The following is a 15,125-nucleotide window of genomic DNA, read 5'->3' on the forward strand; positions in this document are numbered from 1 at the left end:
CCAGGAATATTGTATTTACAGCGCTGCTCTAAAATAAAGTTACTGGCACGCATCTCAGCGAGCCTGTTCGTCCTGGAAGCCACTCGCTTTGCGCCAGAACACAATCGATTTGAGGGTGGAACACGCCAGGTTTGGCCAATGCCAACGCCAGTGCCCAGAATAGAACAGAGACAGAACAGAGACGCTATGGCCCGCCTCCCTGTATTTTCAGTGTATCAGAGATAGATAGATAGAGAACGTGATAAATATAGCCACGTTATAAACAACAAACTAACGCTGGTGATCCGTATGGAAACAGTGTTACTCGAAATGGTTAAAAGTGATATCAATTTGGTCATTCAGTGGTGTTTTACTGCCATGTAACATAGCTAGCTAGCCGCGAACATTAGCCACAGTAGGCGATTACACATGATGCATTGCGCTGTTAAAGGGATATTTATCGACGAGATTTTTGCCAAGCTGGACCAAGCTGTCAGCAACAAGGCTGGGAGGATTACACCGGAAGAAGCACCCATAGGCATCATGGCAGGTTTTTTTTTTTTACCTTTATTTATACAGGGGGAGTCTCACTGAGAGCAATGCTCTCTTTTTCAGGAGCGCCCTGTTCACATTCACACACACATTCATACCTGGAAGCTGACCAGTACAACCACAGTCTGATCTGCTGGCCACTGATCAGCTCCAGCGGTTTGGGATAAGGGCCTTGCTCAAGGGCACCTCAGTGGTGGTAATGAGGGAGGGGCAAGCGCTGCCTTTTTCACTTTCCCCACCCAGATTTATCCTGCCGGTCCCGGGGATTGAACCGACGACCAAGCTCGCTTCTCTAACCATTGGGCCACCACTGCCCAGAGCTGCCCAGAGCTGCCAGCAGCTAGAAATAAGGTGGATATATATACTGTATGTTATTTGCACATTTATAAAAAACAGAAATGGACAAAATTAAAACAACAAAATAATGTGTGGGTAGAGACAGGAAACCCTAGATGGGCTTATGCATGGCCTCTACCTCAGAAAACCAATGCACGCCATGTGAAATTACTTCTATCTCTCTCATTTCTCGGAGTCTCTCGCCTCTACTCCGTCCGTGTGTCACTGACACGCTCTCGCCTGCAGCACTGGGAAGTAACAGGCAGAATCGATTCGGATATTTGATTGGCTGAGTAGCATCACGTGTGATGATTTACAGCGCATGCATTGGTCTGTGAGCTTCCTGGCAGATAAACCCTAAAGCCTAGAAAAGCATGTGCCGGTTAAAATAGAAAAGCTCAGTGGAAATTTAACAATTCTCAATGATTTGTAGGTTATAGGTCCGGCTAGGACGGCGCCTGGGTCCGGATGCGGACGGGAGTCCGGACTTTGAGGATCGCTGCTATAGAATGATGATGTAAGAGCGAAGGCATGTGAGGTACAGAAAAAGAGTACAAGCTAAGCGGAGAGAAAGAAGGCACATTTTGAGAGATGACATCATGAGTTTAAACGTATCAGCGGTAAGAACTCTCAAAGGTCTGGCGTTGAAACTATGTCAACGGTAACATGCCACTCCTCTCCGAACCCTTGACCCTGAGCCATTGTGCTTGTCATCCAATTGTTAAAATTGTAAAAATCGAACAAATATCCAATTTTCAAAAGTTATTGATATGTAATCACAGCATGACGTTTTCTAAAGTGTTTTTCTTGGTCATGAGTTGGTCAGTTAGTCTTTTGGGGAGATTTTAACTGATGCACTTTATTATTTCAGTTCAAGTAGCGTGTGTTCAGCCATATGTGTTCAAGTGCAACGTTGATATTTATGTACACTACGTATGCAAAGTGTGTTTGTATTTACAGTGCGGATGATGGGCGTGTTTTTATTTGTATAATCAGGGCGTCTGTGTGTGTGTGTGTGTGTGTGTGTGTGTATGATATGAGTGTGTGTGTGTGTGTGTGTGTGTGTGTGTGTGTGTGTGTGTACACGCTGCTGAGATGTGCAGATGCAGCTCATTAATCCATATTCTTATTAGCATTTCCTGCCCTTCAGGGTGAGTTAACAGCTGCCCTCTCTGCGCTCCAATCTGCTCCACACCACGCTGCCCTCCATACAGTACAGTGTGACCACAAGCCTGTCTACAACACACTGCCCTCCTCCATACAGTACAGTGTGACCACAAGCCTGTCTACAACACACTGCTCTTCATACAGTACAGTGTGACCACAAGCCTGACTACAACACACTGCTCTCCATACAGTACAGTGTGACCACAAGCCTGTCTACAACACACTGCTCTCCATACAGTACAGTGTGACCACAAGTCTGTCTACAACACACTGCTCTCCATACAGTACAGTGTGACCACAAGCCTGTCTACAACACACTGCTCTTCATACAGTACAGTGTGACCACAAGTCTGTCTACAACACACTCTTCATACAGTACAGTGTGACCACAAGCCTGTCTACACCACACTGCTCTTCATACAGTACAGTGTGACCACAAGCCTGTCTACAACACACTGCTCTTCATACAGTACAGTGTGACCACAAGTCTGTCTACAACACACTGCTCTCCATACAGTACAGTGTGACCACAAGTCTGTCTACAACACACTCTTCATACAGTACAGTGTGACCACAAGCCTGTCTACACCACACTGCTCTTCATACAGTACAGTGTGACCACAAGCCTGTCTACAACACACTGCTCTTCATACAGTACAGTGTGACCACAAGTCTGTCTACAACACACTGCCCTCCTCCATACAGTACAGTGTGACCACAAGCCTGTCTACAACACACTGCTCTTCATACAGTACAGTGTGACCACAAGCCTGTCTACAACACACTGCTCTTCATACAGTACAGTGTGACCACAAGCCTGTCTACAACACACTGCTCTTCATACAGTACAGTGTGACCACAAGTCTGTCTACAACACACTGCTCTTCATACAGTACAGTGTGACCACCGGTCTGTCTACAACACACTGCCCTCCTCCATACAGTACAGTGTGACCACAGGTCTGTCTACAACACACTGCCCTCCTCCATACAGTACAGTGTGACCACAGGTCTGTCTACAACACACTGCTCTTCATACAGTACAGTGTGACCACAAGCCTGTCTACAACACACTCTTCATACAGTACCGTGTGACCACAAGTCTGTCTACAACACACTGCTCTTCATACAGTACAGTGTGACCACAAGCCTGTCTACAACACACTCTTCATACAGTACCGTGTGACCACAAGTCTGTCTACAACACACTGCTCTTCATACAGTACAGTGTGACCACAAGCCTGTCTACAACACACTGCTCTTCATACAGTACCGTGTGACCACAAGTCTGTCTACAACACACTGCTCTTCATACAGTACCGTGTGACCACAAGTCTGTCTACAACACACTGCTCTTCATACAGTACAGTGTGACCACAAGCCTGTCTACAACACGCTGCTCTTCATACAGTACAGTGTGACCACAAGCCTGTCTACAACACACTGCTCTTCATACAGTACAGTGTGACCACAAGTCTGTCTACAACACACTGCCCTCCTCCATACAGTACAGTGTGACCACAAGCCTGTCTACAACACACTGCCCTCCTCCATACAGTACAGTGTGACCACAAGTCTGTCTACACCACACTGCTCTTCATACAGTACAGTGTGACCACAAGTCTGTCTACACCACACTGCTCTTCATACAGTACAGTGTGACCACAAGCCTGTCTACAACACACTGCTCTTCATACAGTACAGCGTGACCACAAGCCTGTCTACAACACACTGCTCTTCATACAGTACAGTGTGACCACAAGTCTGTCTACAACACACTGCTCTTCATACAGTACAGTGTGACCACAAGCCTGTCTACAACACACTGCCCTCCTCCATACAGTACAGTGTGACCACAAGTCTGTCTACAACACACTGCCCTCCTCCATACAGTACAGTGTGACCACAAGTCTGTCTACAACACACTGCTCTTCATACAGTACAGTGTGACCACAAGCCTGTCCACAAGTTGCTTTCAGATAACTGAAGTTTATTTTTTGCGAGTACATCTGCTACTTTATCACCCCATACAATTCCATCTAATTTACCATATCACAACGCTGAGTGCTATGACTGTCAGTAATACATTTTAATTGGTAATCTGCACACTCATTGTTTTTTTTTGTGACACTTTATAGGTGCGCATATATTATACCATTAAGTAGTTGCTATTAGCATGCATATTAGTAGCATATCGGCTGTTAAATAGTCATTATAAAGCAATTATTAATGCCTTATTCTGCATGACCAAGTACTAGGCCATTAACTAAGTACCTCTTGTACATTAATTATGATCTTAATATGCTTAGCTCAGTATGTGCCTAATAAGCAACTAGTTAACTGTGAATATGTGTACCTTAATATAAACCTTAACCTTAATGTTACCTATCTTACTTTGTGTTGATCTTTGGTGCTCAACGCTCCTTATTGTGGTGTTTTGCACACTGGGTATGTGTGTGAGTGAGTGAGTGAGTGAGTGAGTGAGTGAGTGAGTGAGTTGTGTGTGTGTGTGTGTGTGTGTGTGTGTGTGTGTGTGTGTGTGTGTGTGTGTGCGTGTGCGCGTGCGCGTGTGCGTGTGCGTGTGCGTGTGCGTGTGCGTGTGCGTGTGCGTGTGCGTGTGTGTGTGCATGTGCGTGTGTGTGTGTCACCTCCTCGTTCTCGATCTTTAGAGAGGCCAGACGGGTCTGGAGCTGTGTAAGGCGGAGCGTGAGCTCAGCCTGGACTTGTGGTTGGGCAGCAATCTGGGTCACCTGACAGGAAGAGGAACAAACAGCGAGACAATCAGCCAAGTAGAGTCCAGAGGAGGGGGGAAACTTGCATAATATGCTTGAATAAATGTGTGTTAATATCTTTAAGACTGTTGTCATTTAACTATATATGACGTTATACAATGTATTAAAAGAGCTGAAAATCACCTTCTAATGCAATAAATGTGTCAAACACGCTGTAAAGTACATTCTGCTCTTTTCCTTTAAAGCCCCAATAAGCATTTCTTTCACCTTAATATAACAGCTTTTTAGTCATTGAAGATGGTACAGTGACTTATAACAGAGAGAATGTCGCCTCTATTGGTCACACACCGCCCTCCAAAGGCCTCTCCTGGGACTAAACTATTTCATGCCTGCGTCCCGGTGGCAGCCTGGAGGCACATACTGCGGATGCGCTGTACAGCTGAAGCGCTGTGTTCAGTAAAACAAGGAAGTCACTCGGTGCGGATTTGCTACGAAAATGACTTTTCACGTCACTATGGATTATTATTTCATCACGTGGTGAGTACCCGATGTCACAACATGTACATAGAGCTTTCTCGCGCTGTGTTTTGTTGACTTTGAACGGCGATATCGATACCGATGCTATTGCAGCCAGAGGGCGCCGTTTCCCCAATAGCAAAACTTGGAAAAGTTGCTGAATGGGGCTTTAAACCTCCCAGATATTCCCTCACATTCCCTGACTTCCCCTGCTTGGAACACATCGCTCCAACATTCCACATATTCCTGTAATTCCCTGAGCCTGCGGGCTGGTATGGTATGCAGGCAAACACAATGTACTGACTGTGTCGCCCATGTGTGCCTGGAAGCTGAAGCGCGAGGGGGGGCAGAAGGCGGTGGGGTAGAGCCCCAGCAGACGCTGCCTGTCGCGGGCGGGGTCCAGGCCCTCCACGGCCCCCTCCAGCACCTCCAGCCCCGCCCGCCTGGACGCCTCCAGGCTCAGCTCGGCCGACAGGTAGGTCCTCAGAGCCCGGCTCAGACTGGAGTGGTACCCTAGGTCACAGCACTGAGATGGAGGGGGGGGGGAGAGGGGGGGTGCAGAGGCGATACAAGAGGAGTCATTATATTGGTGGTAAATAGGGAATAAATGCATGCTTGACTACTAACTGATTGTGGAGGTGTGTGTGTGTGTGTGTGTGTGTGTGTGTGTGTGTGTGTGTGTGTGTGTGTGTGTGTGTGTGTGTGTGTGTGTGTGTGTGTGTGTGTGTGTGCGTGTGCATGTGCGTTTATTTGTGCTTTAGAATGTAAGCGCTGTGAAACAATCAGAACATATTGGGAGTGGGCGTGTCTTATCCCCCCTCACAGCGCTGCCTATTTTTTGCTTTGTTTTTTAATCAAGTCTTTTTCGGATTTCCCTCGGTTTCGGTTTTCTCCACAATTGTAGGGTTGTTAGGGTGTCGCGGTCCTTGCTCCACCCCCTCTGCCGATCTGGGGAGAGTTGTAGACTAGCACATGCTTCCTCTGATACATGTGCAGTTGCCAGCAGCTTCTTTTCACCTGACAGCGACGAGTTTGACCGGCAGGACGTAGCGTGAAGGAAGATCACGCTATTCCCCCCAGTTTCCCTTCCCCCCGACCAGAGGAGGCACTAGAGCAGCGGCCAGGACACATAAGCCGTTTTCCCACATGCATACCGGAAAATTACCTGTAAGTCAATATCGGACATTTCCCTTCACACCTGGGCGCTCGCATGTGGGAATATAGCAGCGAAATTGCCTGTATGTTGGGGGGCGGGGGGGAGCTTATTTTGGGGGTCGGCAAAAGTCCGATGGTGAAATAAGTTTGCTTGTCACACAATAAATCACACTCGTTTGACTTAAGAGCAGCGTCAAGCCAGCGTAATAAACACAGCCGATTTCCCCCCTCCCCTCTCTGCTCGAGAGAGGCCAGTCCTTCAGTCCTCCGCACTTCGCAGCAGCCTGACACAGGACAGACACAGCGAGAATGGCAGTGGCTTGCAAGCCACCCAACGCTTGTAGCCTATGTGTGGAAGTAGTTTGCTTTGATGTGCGCGAATGATTAGATGATGCACGCTGGAATTGAACATTAAGCAACGTGTGTACACCTCGCCCATGAGAGAAGGACCGGTAAATGACTGAACCCGTTCTACACTTGTGTCCCTGATCGCGCATACCGCTCTTCTGACTGGCTCGAAACTGGTGAAATGTCCGCGACGACGGGGTCGCGCTTATACCGGAAAACAACTTTCACACATGAAGGCATTAGACCGCGTTCCGGTCATTTAGCGGTAAAAAGCGCATGTGGGAAAACAGCTATACCCTCATTCTGGATTCTCACCTGCACACATGGCCAATTGTGTCTGTATGGATGCCCCACCAAGCTGGAGGCAACACAGGCAAACATCACACATACATGACGTGGCTCCATATACAAATGTGATTGTGTCTGGCAGCCTTTCCTCAGATACATTGAATCCCTGCAGCTTCTCACCCCTCCCTCTCCCGTCCCGCTCTAGATCAAGCTGAGCCGTCTATTTAGTACTAGTACCTACAGAACCAACCATCCTTTTTCTTTTTCTTCTTTTGCTGTTTGCTTTGCTTGTTTTGTTTTTGTTTTTTTGTGCCTTGTGTTGATTTTTGTGTTTTGTTTTAAAGCAGCTACGAGCACGATTTTCGATTGTTATTAAACAGTATAAATTTAATATCAATGCATCACATCTTACCTCTAATAGTAGACGAGACCAACGCAGAGTAGTCTCGCTTGAACACCGAGTGAATCGGCCAGTGTTAGTCTCTCTGTGGCCAGGGCAGATCAGGAAGTGAAATGAAACGGTTTGCAGCAGCCACTTTGGCCATAACCACAAAATAACTTCCAAAAAACCTGTTAGAATATAACGAGAGATGTTCACGAGAGTATGCATGGCGTTCTCCTTGTTTATGGTATGTTGCTAGGCAGCGCGAACGGGGTAGGCAGGCAGCTGCGTTTCACTTCCGGGTTTCACTTCCGGGTTTAGCCGGTCCGGTGGTAAGGAGAGAGAGAGAGAGAGCCCCCTGTTGACGCGAGTTTAGACAGACACAGACTTAAGAGAGCAATCTCCGATTCACACGGCTTTGGTCTCAGCTACTATTATAGGTAAGATGTGATGCATCAATATTGTAATTATACTGTTTAATAACAATCGAAAATCTTGCTCGTAGCTGCTTTAACCAATTTATTGTTTTACTTGTGTTGTCATGGTTTTTCTAGTTTGAATTCTGTTTTTGGTTTGTCCTGTGCTCTATGACTCTGCAGACTTGCTGTTTCCTGTCGGTCATGACATAATTGACATGTGCTTGTTGAGCTACCTCAATTTATTTGTTTCATATTATTGCCCAATGTCATGTTATGTCTAAGAGAAACATCACATAAACAAATGTTAAACTAACACAGGGGCTTGAATCTGTGACCTTTTGTGTTAGTAGGCAGGGAATCTACCGCTACACTCCCCGGACACCCAGTGCTGCAATGCTGATACTTTTTTCCACATTCTAGAGAAAAATAAATTCCAGGGTAGAAGCAATTCAGCCAAAACCCTGCAGTGTAGTTACTCTCCTGCCCTGCAGTGTAGTTACTCTTGAATTAATGCGTTTCAATGGAGTGTTTTAGTGTCCCATGATCAAACCTGCTGTTTTAGAGGCTTTTCCATCCTGACAAGCATACCATTCTACAGGAAACATTAGATTATTGTAATTTCTTGGATTTTTTTTCCTTCAAATGTTTCAAATTTAATTATACTCCGCAAAATATGAATCAAAAAATCCCTGTATTGGCATTCAAACACCTATATTGGATGAAGCCCCTGCATTTGTACGGTGTACTCACGTCTATAATATCAGGCAGGTCGTGGATGTAGTATTTGAACACAGAGGCGTTGGTCGCCTCCAGCGTCAGCAGGTACTCATTCCTGGCTTTTAGAGTCTTCATTTTATTCTCTGAGTACTTAGCCTTCCTCTGATGGGAAGAGAAAGAGAGAAAGAGGAGGTGAAAAGCGGAGAATACAACCAGGAATTTGGCTAGAATGTGTCCCCCGAATTCCCAGGTATGTCCCATCTCGATTTCCGTACCTTCTCCCTCATCTTCTCCATCTTGCGCGCAGCATTGCGTCTCTGGTGGCGCTCCTCTATCCGCAGGCCGAACACAGGCTCCACCCCTCCGGAGGTCCCCGTCATGCCCTTGACGCGCCCCTCCTGCCGCTCGGCGTCCCTCAGCTTGGTTTCCGCGTTGATCGTCTCCGCATGGTACATGTGGTACGTCTTCATCACCTAGGTAACCACAGCCCACAATGCATCTCTGAACAAGACGGTGCAGAAACACTGAAAAGCAAATGTTACATTGCAGCCGGGATCATCTGGGCCTACTATGTTTCTGTATTCCTCAAGGTTATCAGGAGCACTCTGAGCTGATCATCTGGGCCTACTATGTGTCTGTATTCCTCAAGGTTAGCAGGAGCACTCTGAGCTGATCATCTGGGCCTACTATGTGTCTGTATTCCTCAAGGTTAGCAGGAGCACTCTGAGCTGATCATCTGGGCCTACTATGTGTCTGTATTCCTCAAGGTTATCAGGAGCACTCTGAGCTGATCATCTGGACCTACTATGTGTCTGTATTCCTCAAGGTTAGCAGGTCCACTCTGAGGGATCATCTGGACCTACTATGTGTCTGTATTCCTCAAGGTTAGCAGGTCCACTCTGAGGGATCATCTGGACCTACTAGGTCTACAGGTCCACTCTGAGCTGATTTCCACTCTTTACTTATTTAGAGAAGAGGCTTTTAAGGTCAGCACTTAGAACTAAAATAAACCTTGACATGGCTCCTGGCAGACCTGCTAAATATCATCTGAGAAAGAACATAGATTTGTGATGGTCCTCACTTTGACTTGGAAGCAAAGAGCAATCCCAGATTTGAAAATGCTCAGGATCAAATGTATGGCAATTTATGCAAATGATGGCTTTTAGAACTGAGATATTGCAGCTTTCAGAATGTCCTTTCATGACTTCTGCAAATCTCCCACTTTATGTACAAATCAGATGTCAAGTGAGGGTGTGTTGGCCTTCTTTAGACGCACAAAATCCAGCCGCCCCCTCTGGCATTAAAGCCGTTGTTTGTGCCACTTACGGTGTACAGCTCATTCAGAAGCTTCATCAGGTCCTCCTGCAGCTGGAAGGTGATCTCTTTACTCTGCGTGTGGGAGGGAAAGGTGGAGAGGAGGAGAGGGAGAGCGAAAGTTACAGCACTCCTGCGCAAAAAAGCAGGCAAAACCCCAGAGAAGCTGCCCAATCAGACCGGACTTCAATGTGAATAAGCCGCGCTGATCAATCAAGCTGGATAAATAAATGGATAGAGCCACACACAAACAAATAAATGTCTAAGTGAAAGGAACCGTGGCCGACCTGCCTGCGCACAAACCCAATCCCCGTCGCCTGCTTTAAACAGGCCCGGCCGCTTTGGGAAGGAGTTATGTGGCAGCGCACTGCCGCATGAATATTGCATTATGCTAAATGACTGTGTAATCCCAGAATGGATGAATCCTGTTCCCATAGTGATCAGCTGAGCCCGTCGCCATGCCCACGGGCTGTCTCCGTTGTCATGGCCACGGGCTGTCTCCGTTGTCATGGCCACTGAGCCAGTCAGAGATGGAAGAAGTACACACATTCTTTTACTTGAGTAGAAGCATAGTTACGTGTGTAGTAAAAAAAAAAAAAAAATGGCTCTGATAAAAGCAAAAGTACTGACTCAAAATATTCACCCAAGTAAAAGTAAAAAGTACAGGCTGTGAAATGTAATACAGTATAAAGTAAAAAGTACTTGGCTGTTTCTGTGCAAAGCTAACTGAAAACACGGCATTATATTAAATATAATTAGAAGACTATAAACTTAAATGATCCCCTTAAAACATGTTTTGGAATGTATAAAGACTAGACTTTCATTAACAATTTGTGTGATATGGTTTTTCCACACACAAAAAGACAGAAGACTCCAGGCCCCTTTGATCGCTTCTGATTTAAGGTAAGAATCAGATAATTACTTGTTTGAGCTGTGCGTTTGTGAGGACTGGCTCTCTAGTCCTATTTAGCCTACTACTGAATGAATGATGATCTATTCTGTTTGTATCAGATTGACTTGCATCATTTTCAGCACCATGGACAGTGCTGTTTGTTGTGTGTAGAGAGGCCGGGGTGAGACGCAGACAGACAGACAGATCACTTATAGTTCTGTTTCTTAGCCTGCTTTTCGTGGTTGTAACTTTCCTAATTCGATTTCCCCTCCATTGTAATCCACAGAGGACGACAGGGTGAAGGCTGAAGGGACAATGAGAGAGAGAGAGAGAGAGAGAGAGAGAGAGAGACACACACACACACACACACACACACACACACACACACACACAGATGGGGGGGGAGGGAGAGAGAGAGAGTGAGAGAGAGAGACACACACACACACACACACACACACACACACACACACACACACACACACACACAGAGGGGGGAGAGAGAGAGAGAGAGAGAGAGTGAGAGAGTGAGAGACACACACACACACACACAGATAGGGGGGGAGGGAGAGAGAGAGAGAGAGAGAGAGACACACACACACACACACACACACACACACACACACACACACACAGAAAGAGAGGGGGGGGGGGGGAGAGAGAGGGAGAGAGAGAGAGAGAGAGAGAGAGAGAGAGAGAGAGAGAGAGGGAGCTGCTCCTCCCAAAAAAGCACTAGTGATGGAATAAGAATAGGCCTGGCTATGTGTCATGTCATGCACATACTGTAGATACTGTAGTAGATCATTTACATGTGTGGTAGCCTATTCACTGAATTCATGTGCACTTTACTGTTGATAATGACAACAGTTGCATTTAGAGCATAATTTTCTGAGCTGATAGATACATACATTCATTTTTGTGGTTGTGGAGACCGTGAGGCATGACATGATGGGCAAAAGATCATGAAACAAATGGAATCAGTTAAATTCGTTTTTATGCAAAACTTGGATGAAGCTTGTTGGATTTTGTTTCATTCATGCATTCTAACTTTATGGAATATCCTGGACTGTTTGTTGATGTTTGTTAAATCTCTAATTAATTTATCTTTTTTGTTCTCTCTTTTTTTTTTCTAAAAACAGCCAATATCAATCGTTGTTTTTAATATTTCAGTTCTGGATAGGCTACAAGTTACTAAATATATTAGCCTACTGGTTGAAAAAGATTTATTTTCCATTCAGGGTACAGTATGCAATATTCTAGGAATATATTATTTTGTTAATTAATACTGAATTTCATATTGATTCTATTCCCCCCCATTTTCTGCCCAATTGTACTTGGCCAATTTTCCCCTTTGCTGCCCTGGTCGCTGCTCCACCCTCTGCCAATCTGGGGAGAGCCAAGACTAGCACCATGCTTCCTCCGAGAAGTATTTATACTTAGTTACTTTACATTGCAGGAGTCGGCTGCCCGTCTCCTCCCGTGCTCTCAGGGGCGGTGTCAGTTTTTGGACGTGAATGCAACGTTGGCCGTACGGCACATCAAACCTAACCTCTGCACTTTAATAATAATAATAATCATTGGATTTATATAGCGCCTTTCCAAGGCTCAAAGCGCTGACACAGGATGATTATTCGTTCACACCATTCGTACTGGTGGTTCAGAAGCGTGGCAGCCACACATTGGCGCTCAACGGCCCCTCCGAACCACCATCATTCATGTCTACATTCATACCAATCATACCATTCATGTCTACATTCATACCAATCATACCAATCATACGAGGCAAGGAGGGTTAAGTGTCTTGCCCAGGGACACAACGATTCACAGCTGGGAGGGAGCGGGGATCGAACCGCCAACCCTTGCGTCATTGGCCGACCCGCTCTACCTCCTGAGCTAAAGCCGCCCCACTTTAGGCACATCGCTCCGAGCATACCTCTGCACTTTAGGCACAGCACACCTCTGCACTTTAGGCACATCGCTCCCAGCACACCTCTGCACTTTAGGCACATCGCTCCCAGCAGACCTCTGCACTTTAGGCACAGCACACCTCTGCACTTTAGGCACATCGCTCCCAGCAAACCTCTGCACTTTAGGCACATTGCTCTCAGCAAACCTCTGCACTTTAGACACATTGCTCACAGCAAACCTCTGCACTTTAGGCACATCTCTCCCAGCACACCTCTGCACTTTAGGCACATCGCTCTCGGCACACATCTGCACTGTAGGCACATCGCTCCCAGCAAACCTCTGCACTTTAGGCACATCGCTCCCAGCAAACCTCTGCACTTTAGGCACATCGCTCCCAACAAACCTCTGCACTTTAGGCACATCGCTCCCAACAAACCTCTGCACTTTAGGCACATCGCTCCCAACAAACCTCTGCACTTTAGGAACATCGCTCCCAGCAAACCTCTGCACTTTAGGCACATCGCTCTCAGCAAACCTCTGCACTTTAGGCACATCGCTCTCAGCAAACCTCTGCACTTTAGGCACATCGCTCCCAGCAAACCTCTGCACTTTAGGCACATCGCTCCCAACAAACCTCTGCACTTTAGGCACATCGCTCTCAGCAAACCTCTGCACTTTAGGCACATCGCTCTCAGCAAACCTCTGCACTTTAGGCACATCGCTCTCAGCAAACCTCTGCACTTTAGGAACATCGCTCCCAGCAAACCTCTGCACTTTAGGCACATCGCTCTCAGCAAACCTCTGCACTTTAGACACATTGCTCACAGCAAACCTCTGCACTTTAGGCACATCTCTCCCAGCACACCTCTGCACTTTAGGCACATCGCTCTCGGCACACATCTGCACTGTAGGCACATCGCTCCCAACAAACCTCTGCACTTTAGGCACATCGCTCTCAGCACACATCTGCACTTTAGGCACATCGCTCACAGCAAACCTCTGCACTTTAGGCACATCGCTCCCAACAATCCTCTGCACTTTAGGCACATCGCTCCCAACAAACCTCTGCACTTTAGGCACATCGCTCCCAGCAAACCTCTGCACTTTAGGCACATCGCTCCCAGCAAACCTCTGCACTTTAGGCACATCGCTCCCAACAAACCTCTGCACTTTAGGCACATCGCTCCCAGCAAACCTCTGCACTTTAGGCACATCGCTCACAACAAACCTCTGCACTTTAGGCACATCGCTCCCAGCAGACCTCTGCACTTTAGGCACAGCACACCTCTGCACTTTAGGCACATCGCTCACAACAAACCTCTGCACTTTAGGCACATCGCTCACAGCAAACCTCTGCACTTTAGGCACATCGCTCACAGCAAACCTCTGCACTTTAGGCACATCTGTCCCAGCACACCTCTGCACTTTAGGCACATCGCTCCCAGCAAACCTCTGCACTTTAGGCACATCGCTCCCAACAAACCTCTGCACTTTAGGCACATCGCTCCCAACAAACCTCTGCACTTTAGGCACATCGCTCACAACAAACCTCTGCACTTTAGGCACATCGCTCACAACAAACCTCTGCACTTTATGCACATTGCTCCCAGCACACCTCTGCACTTTAGGCACATCGCTCCCAACAAACCTCTGCACTTTAGGCACATCTCTCCCAACAAACCTCTGCACTTTAGGCACATCTCTCCCAACAAACCTCTGCACTTTAGGCACATCGCTCCCAACAAACCTCTGCACTTTAGGCACATCTCTCCCAACAAACCTCTGCACTTTAGGCACATCGCTCACAACAAACCTCTGCACTTTAGGCACATCGCTCACAACAAACCTCTGCACTTTATGCACATTGCTCCCAGCACACCTCTGCACTTTAGGCACATCGCTCCCAACAAACCTCTGCACTTTAGGCACATCTCTCCCAACAAACCTCTGCACTTTAGGCACATCTCTCCCAACAAACCTCTGCACTTTAGGCACATCGCTCCCAACAAACCTCTGCACTTTAGGCACATCGCTCACAACAAACCTCTGCACTTTAGGCACATCGCTCCCAACAAACCTCTGCACTTTAGGCACATCTCTCCCAACAAACCTCTGCACTTTAGGCACATCGCTCCCAACAAACCTCTGCACTTTAGGCACATCTCTCCCAACAAACCTCTGCACTTTAGGCACATCGCTCCCAACAAACCTCTGCACTTTAGGCACATCGCTCCCAACAAACCTCTGCACTTTAGGCACATCTCTCCCAACAAACCTCTGCACTTTAGGCACATCGCTCCCAACAAACCTCTGCACTTTAGGCACATCTCTCCCAACAAACCTCTGCACTTTAGGCACATCGCTCACAACAAACCTCTGCACTTTAGGCACATCTCTCCCAACAAACCTCTGCACTTTAGGCAC

At 47.0% G+C, this 15,125-nt stretch overlaps 1 protein-coding gene across 1 annotated transcript in view; it reads right to left on the bottom strand.

The window, feature by feature from the left end:
* The window catches only part of LOC310791888 (SLIT-ROBO Rho GTPase-activating protein 1-like), a gene marked incomplete at both ends in the record, with an annotated part of 63,380 nt that overhangs the window by 19,063 nt on the left and 29,192 nt on the right, over positions 1–15,125 (bottom strand). Inside the window, 5 exons of the mRNA XM_083653566.1 lie at positions 4,682–4,783; positions 5,586–5,807; positions 8,624–8,752; positions 8,866–9,063; positions 9,917–9,979. Coding sequence (XP_083509692.1) covers positions 4,682–4,783; positions 5,586–5,807; positions 8,624–8,752; positions 8,866–9,063; positions 9,917–9,979 — 714 coding nt within the window. The remainder of the gene's footprint in view (positions 1–4,681; positions 4,784–5,585; positions 5,808–8,623; positions 8,753–8,865; positions 9,064–9,916; positions 9,980–15,125) is intronic.

Source organism: Poromitra crassiceps, assembly GCF_964638095.1.
Source record: "Poromitra crassiceps genome assembly, chromosome: 2".
Lineage (NCBI taxonomy): Eukaryota > Metazoa > Chordata > Actinopteri > Beryciformes > Melamphaidae > Poromitra > Poromitra crassiceps.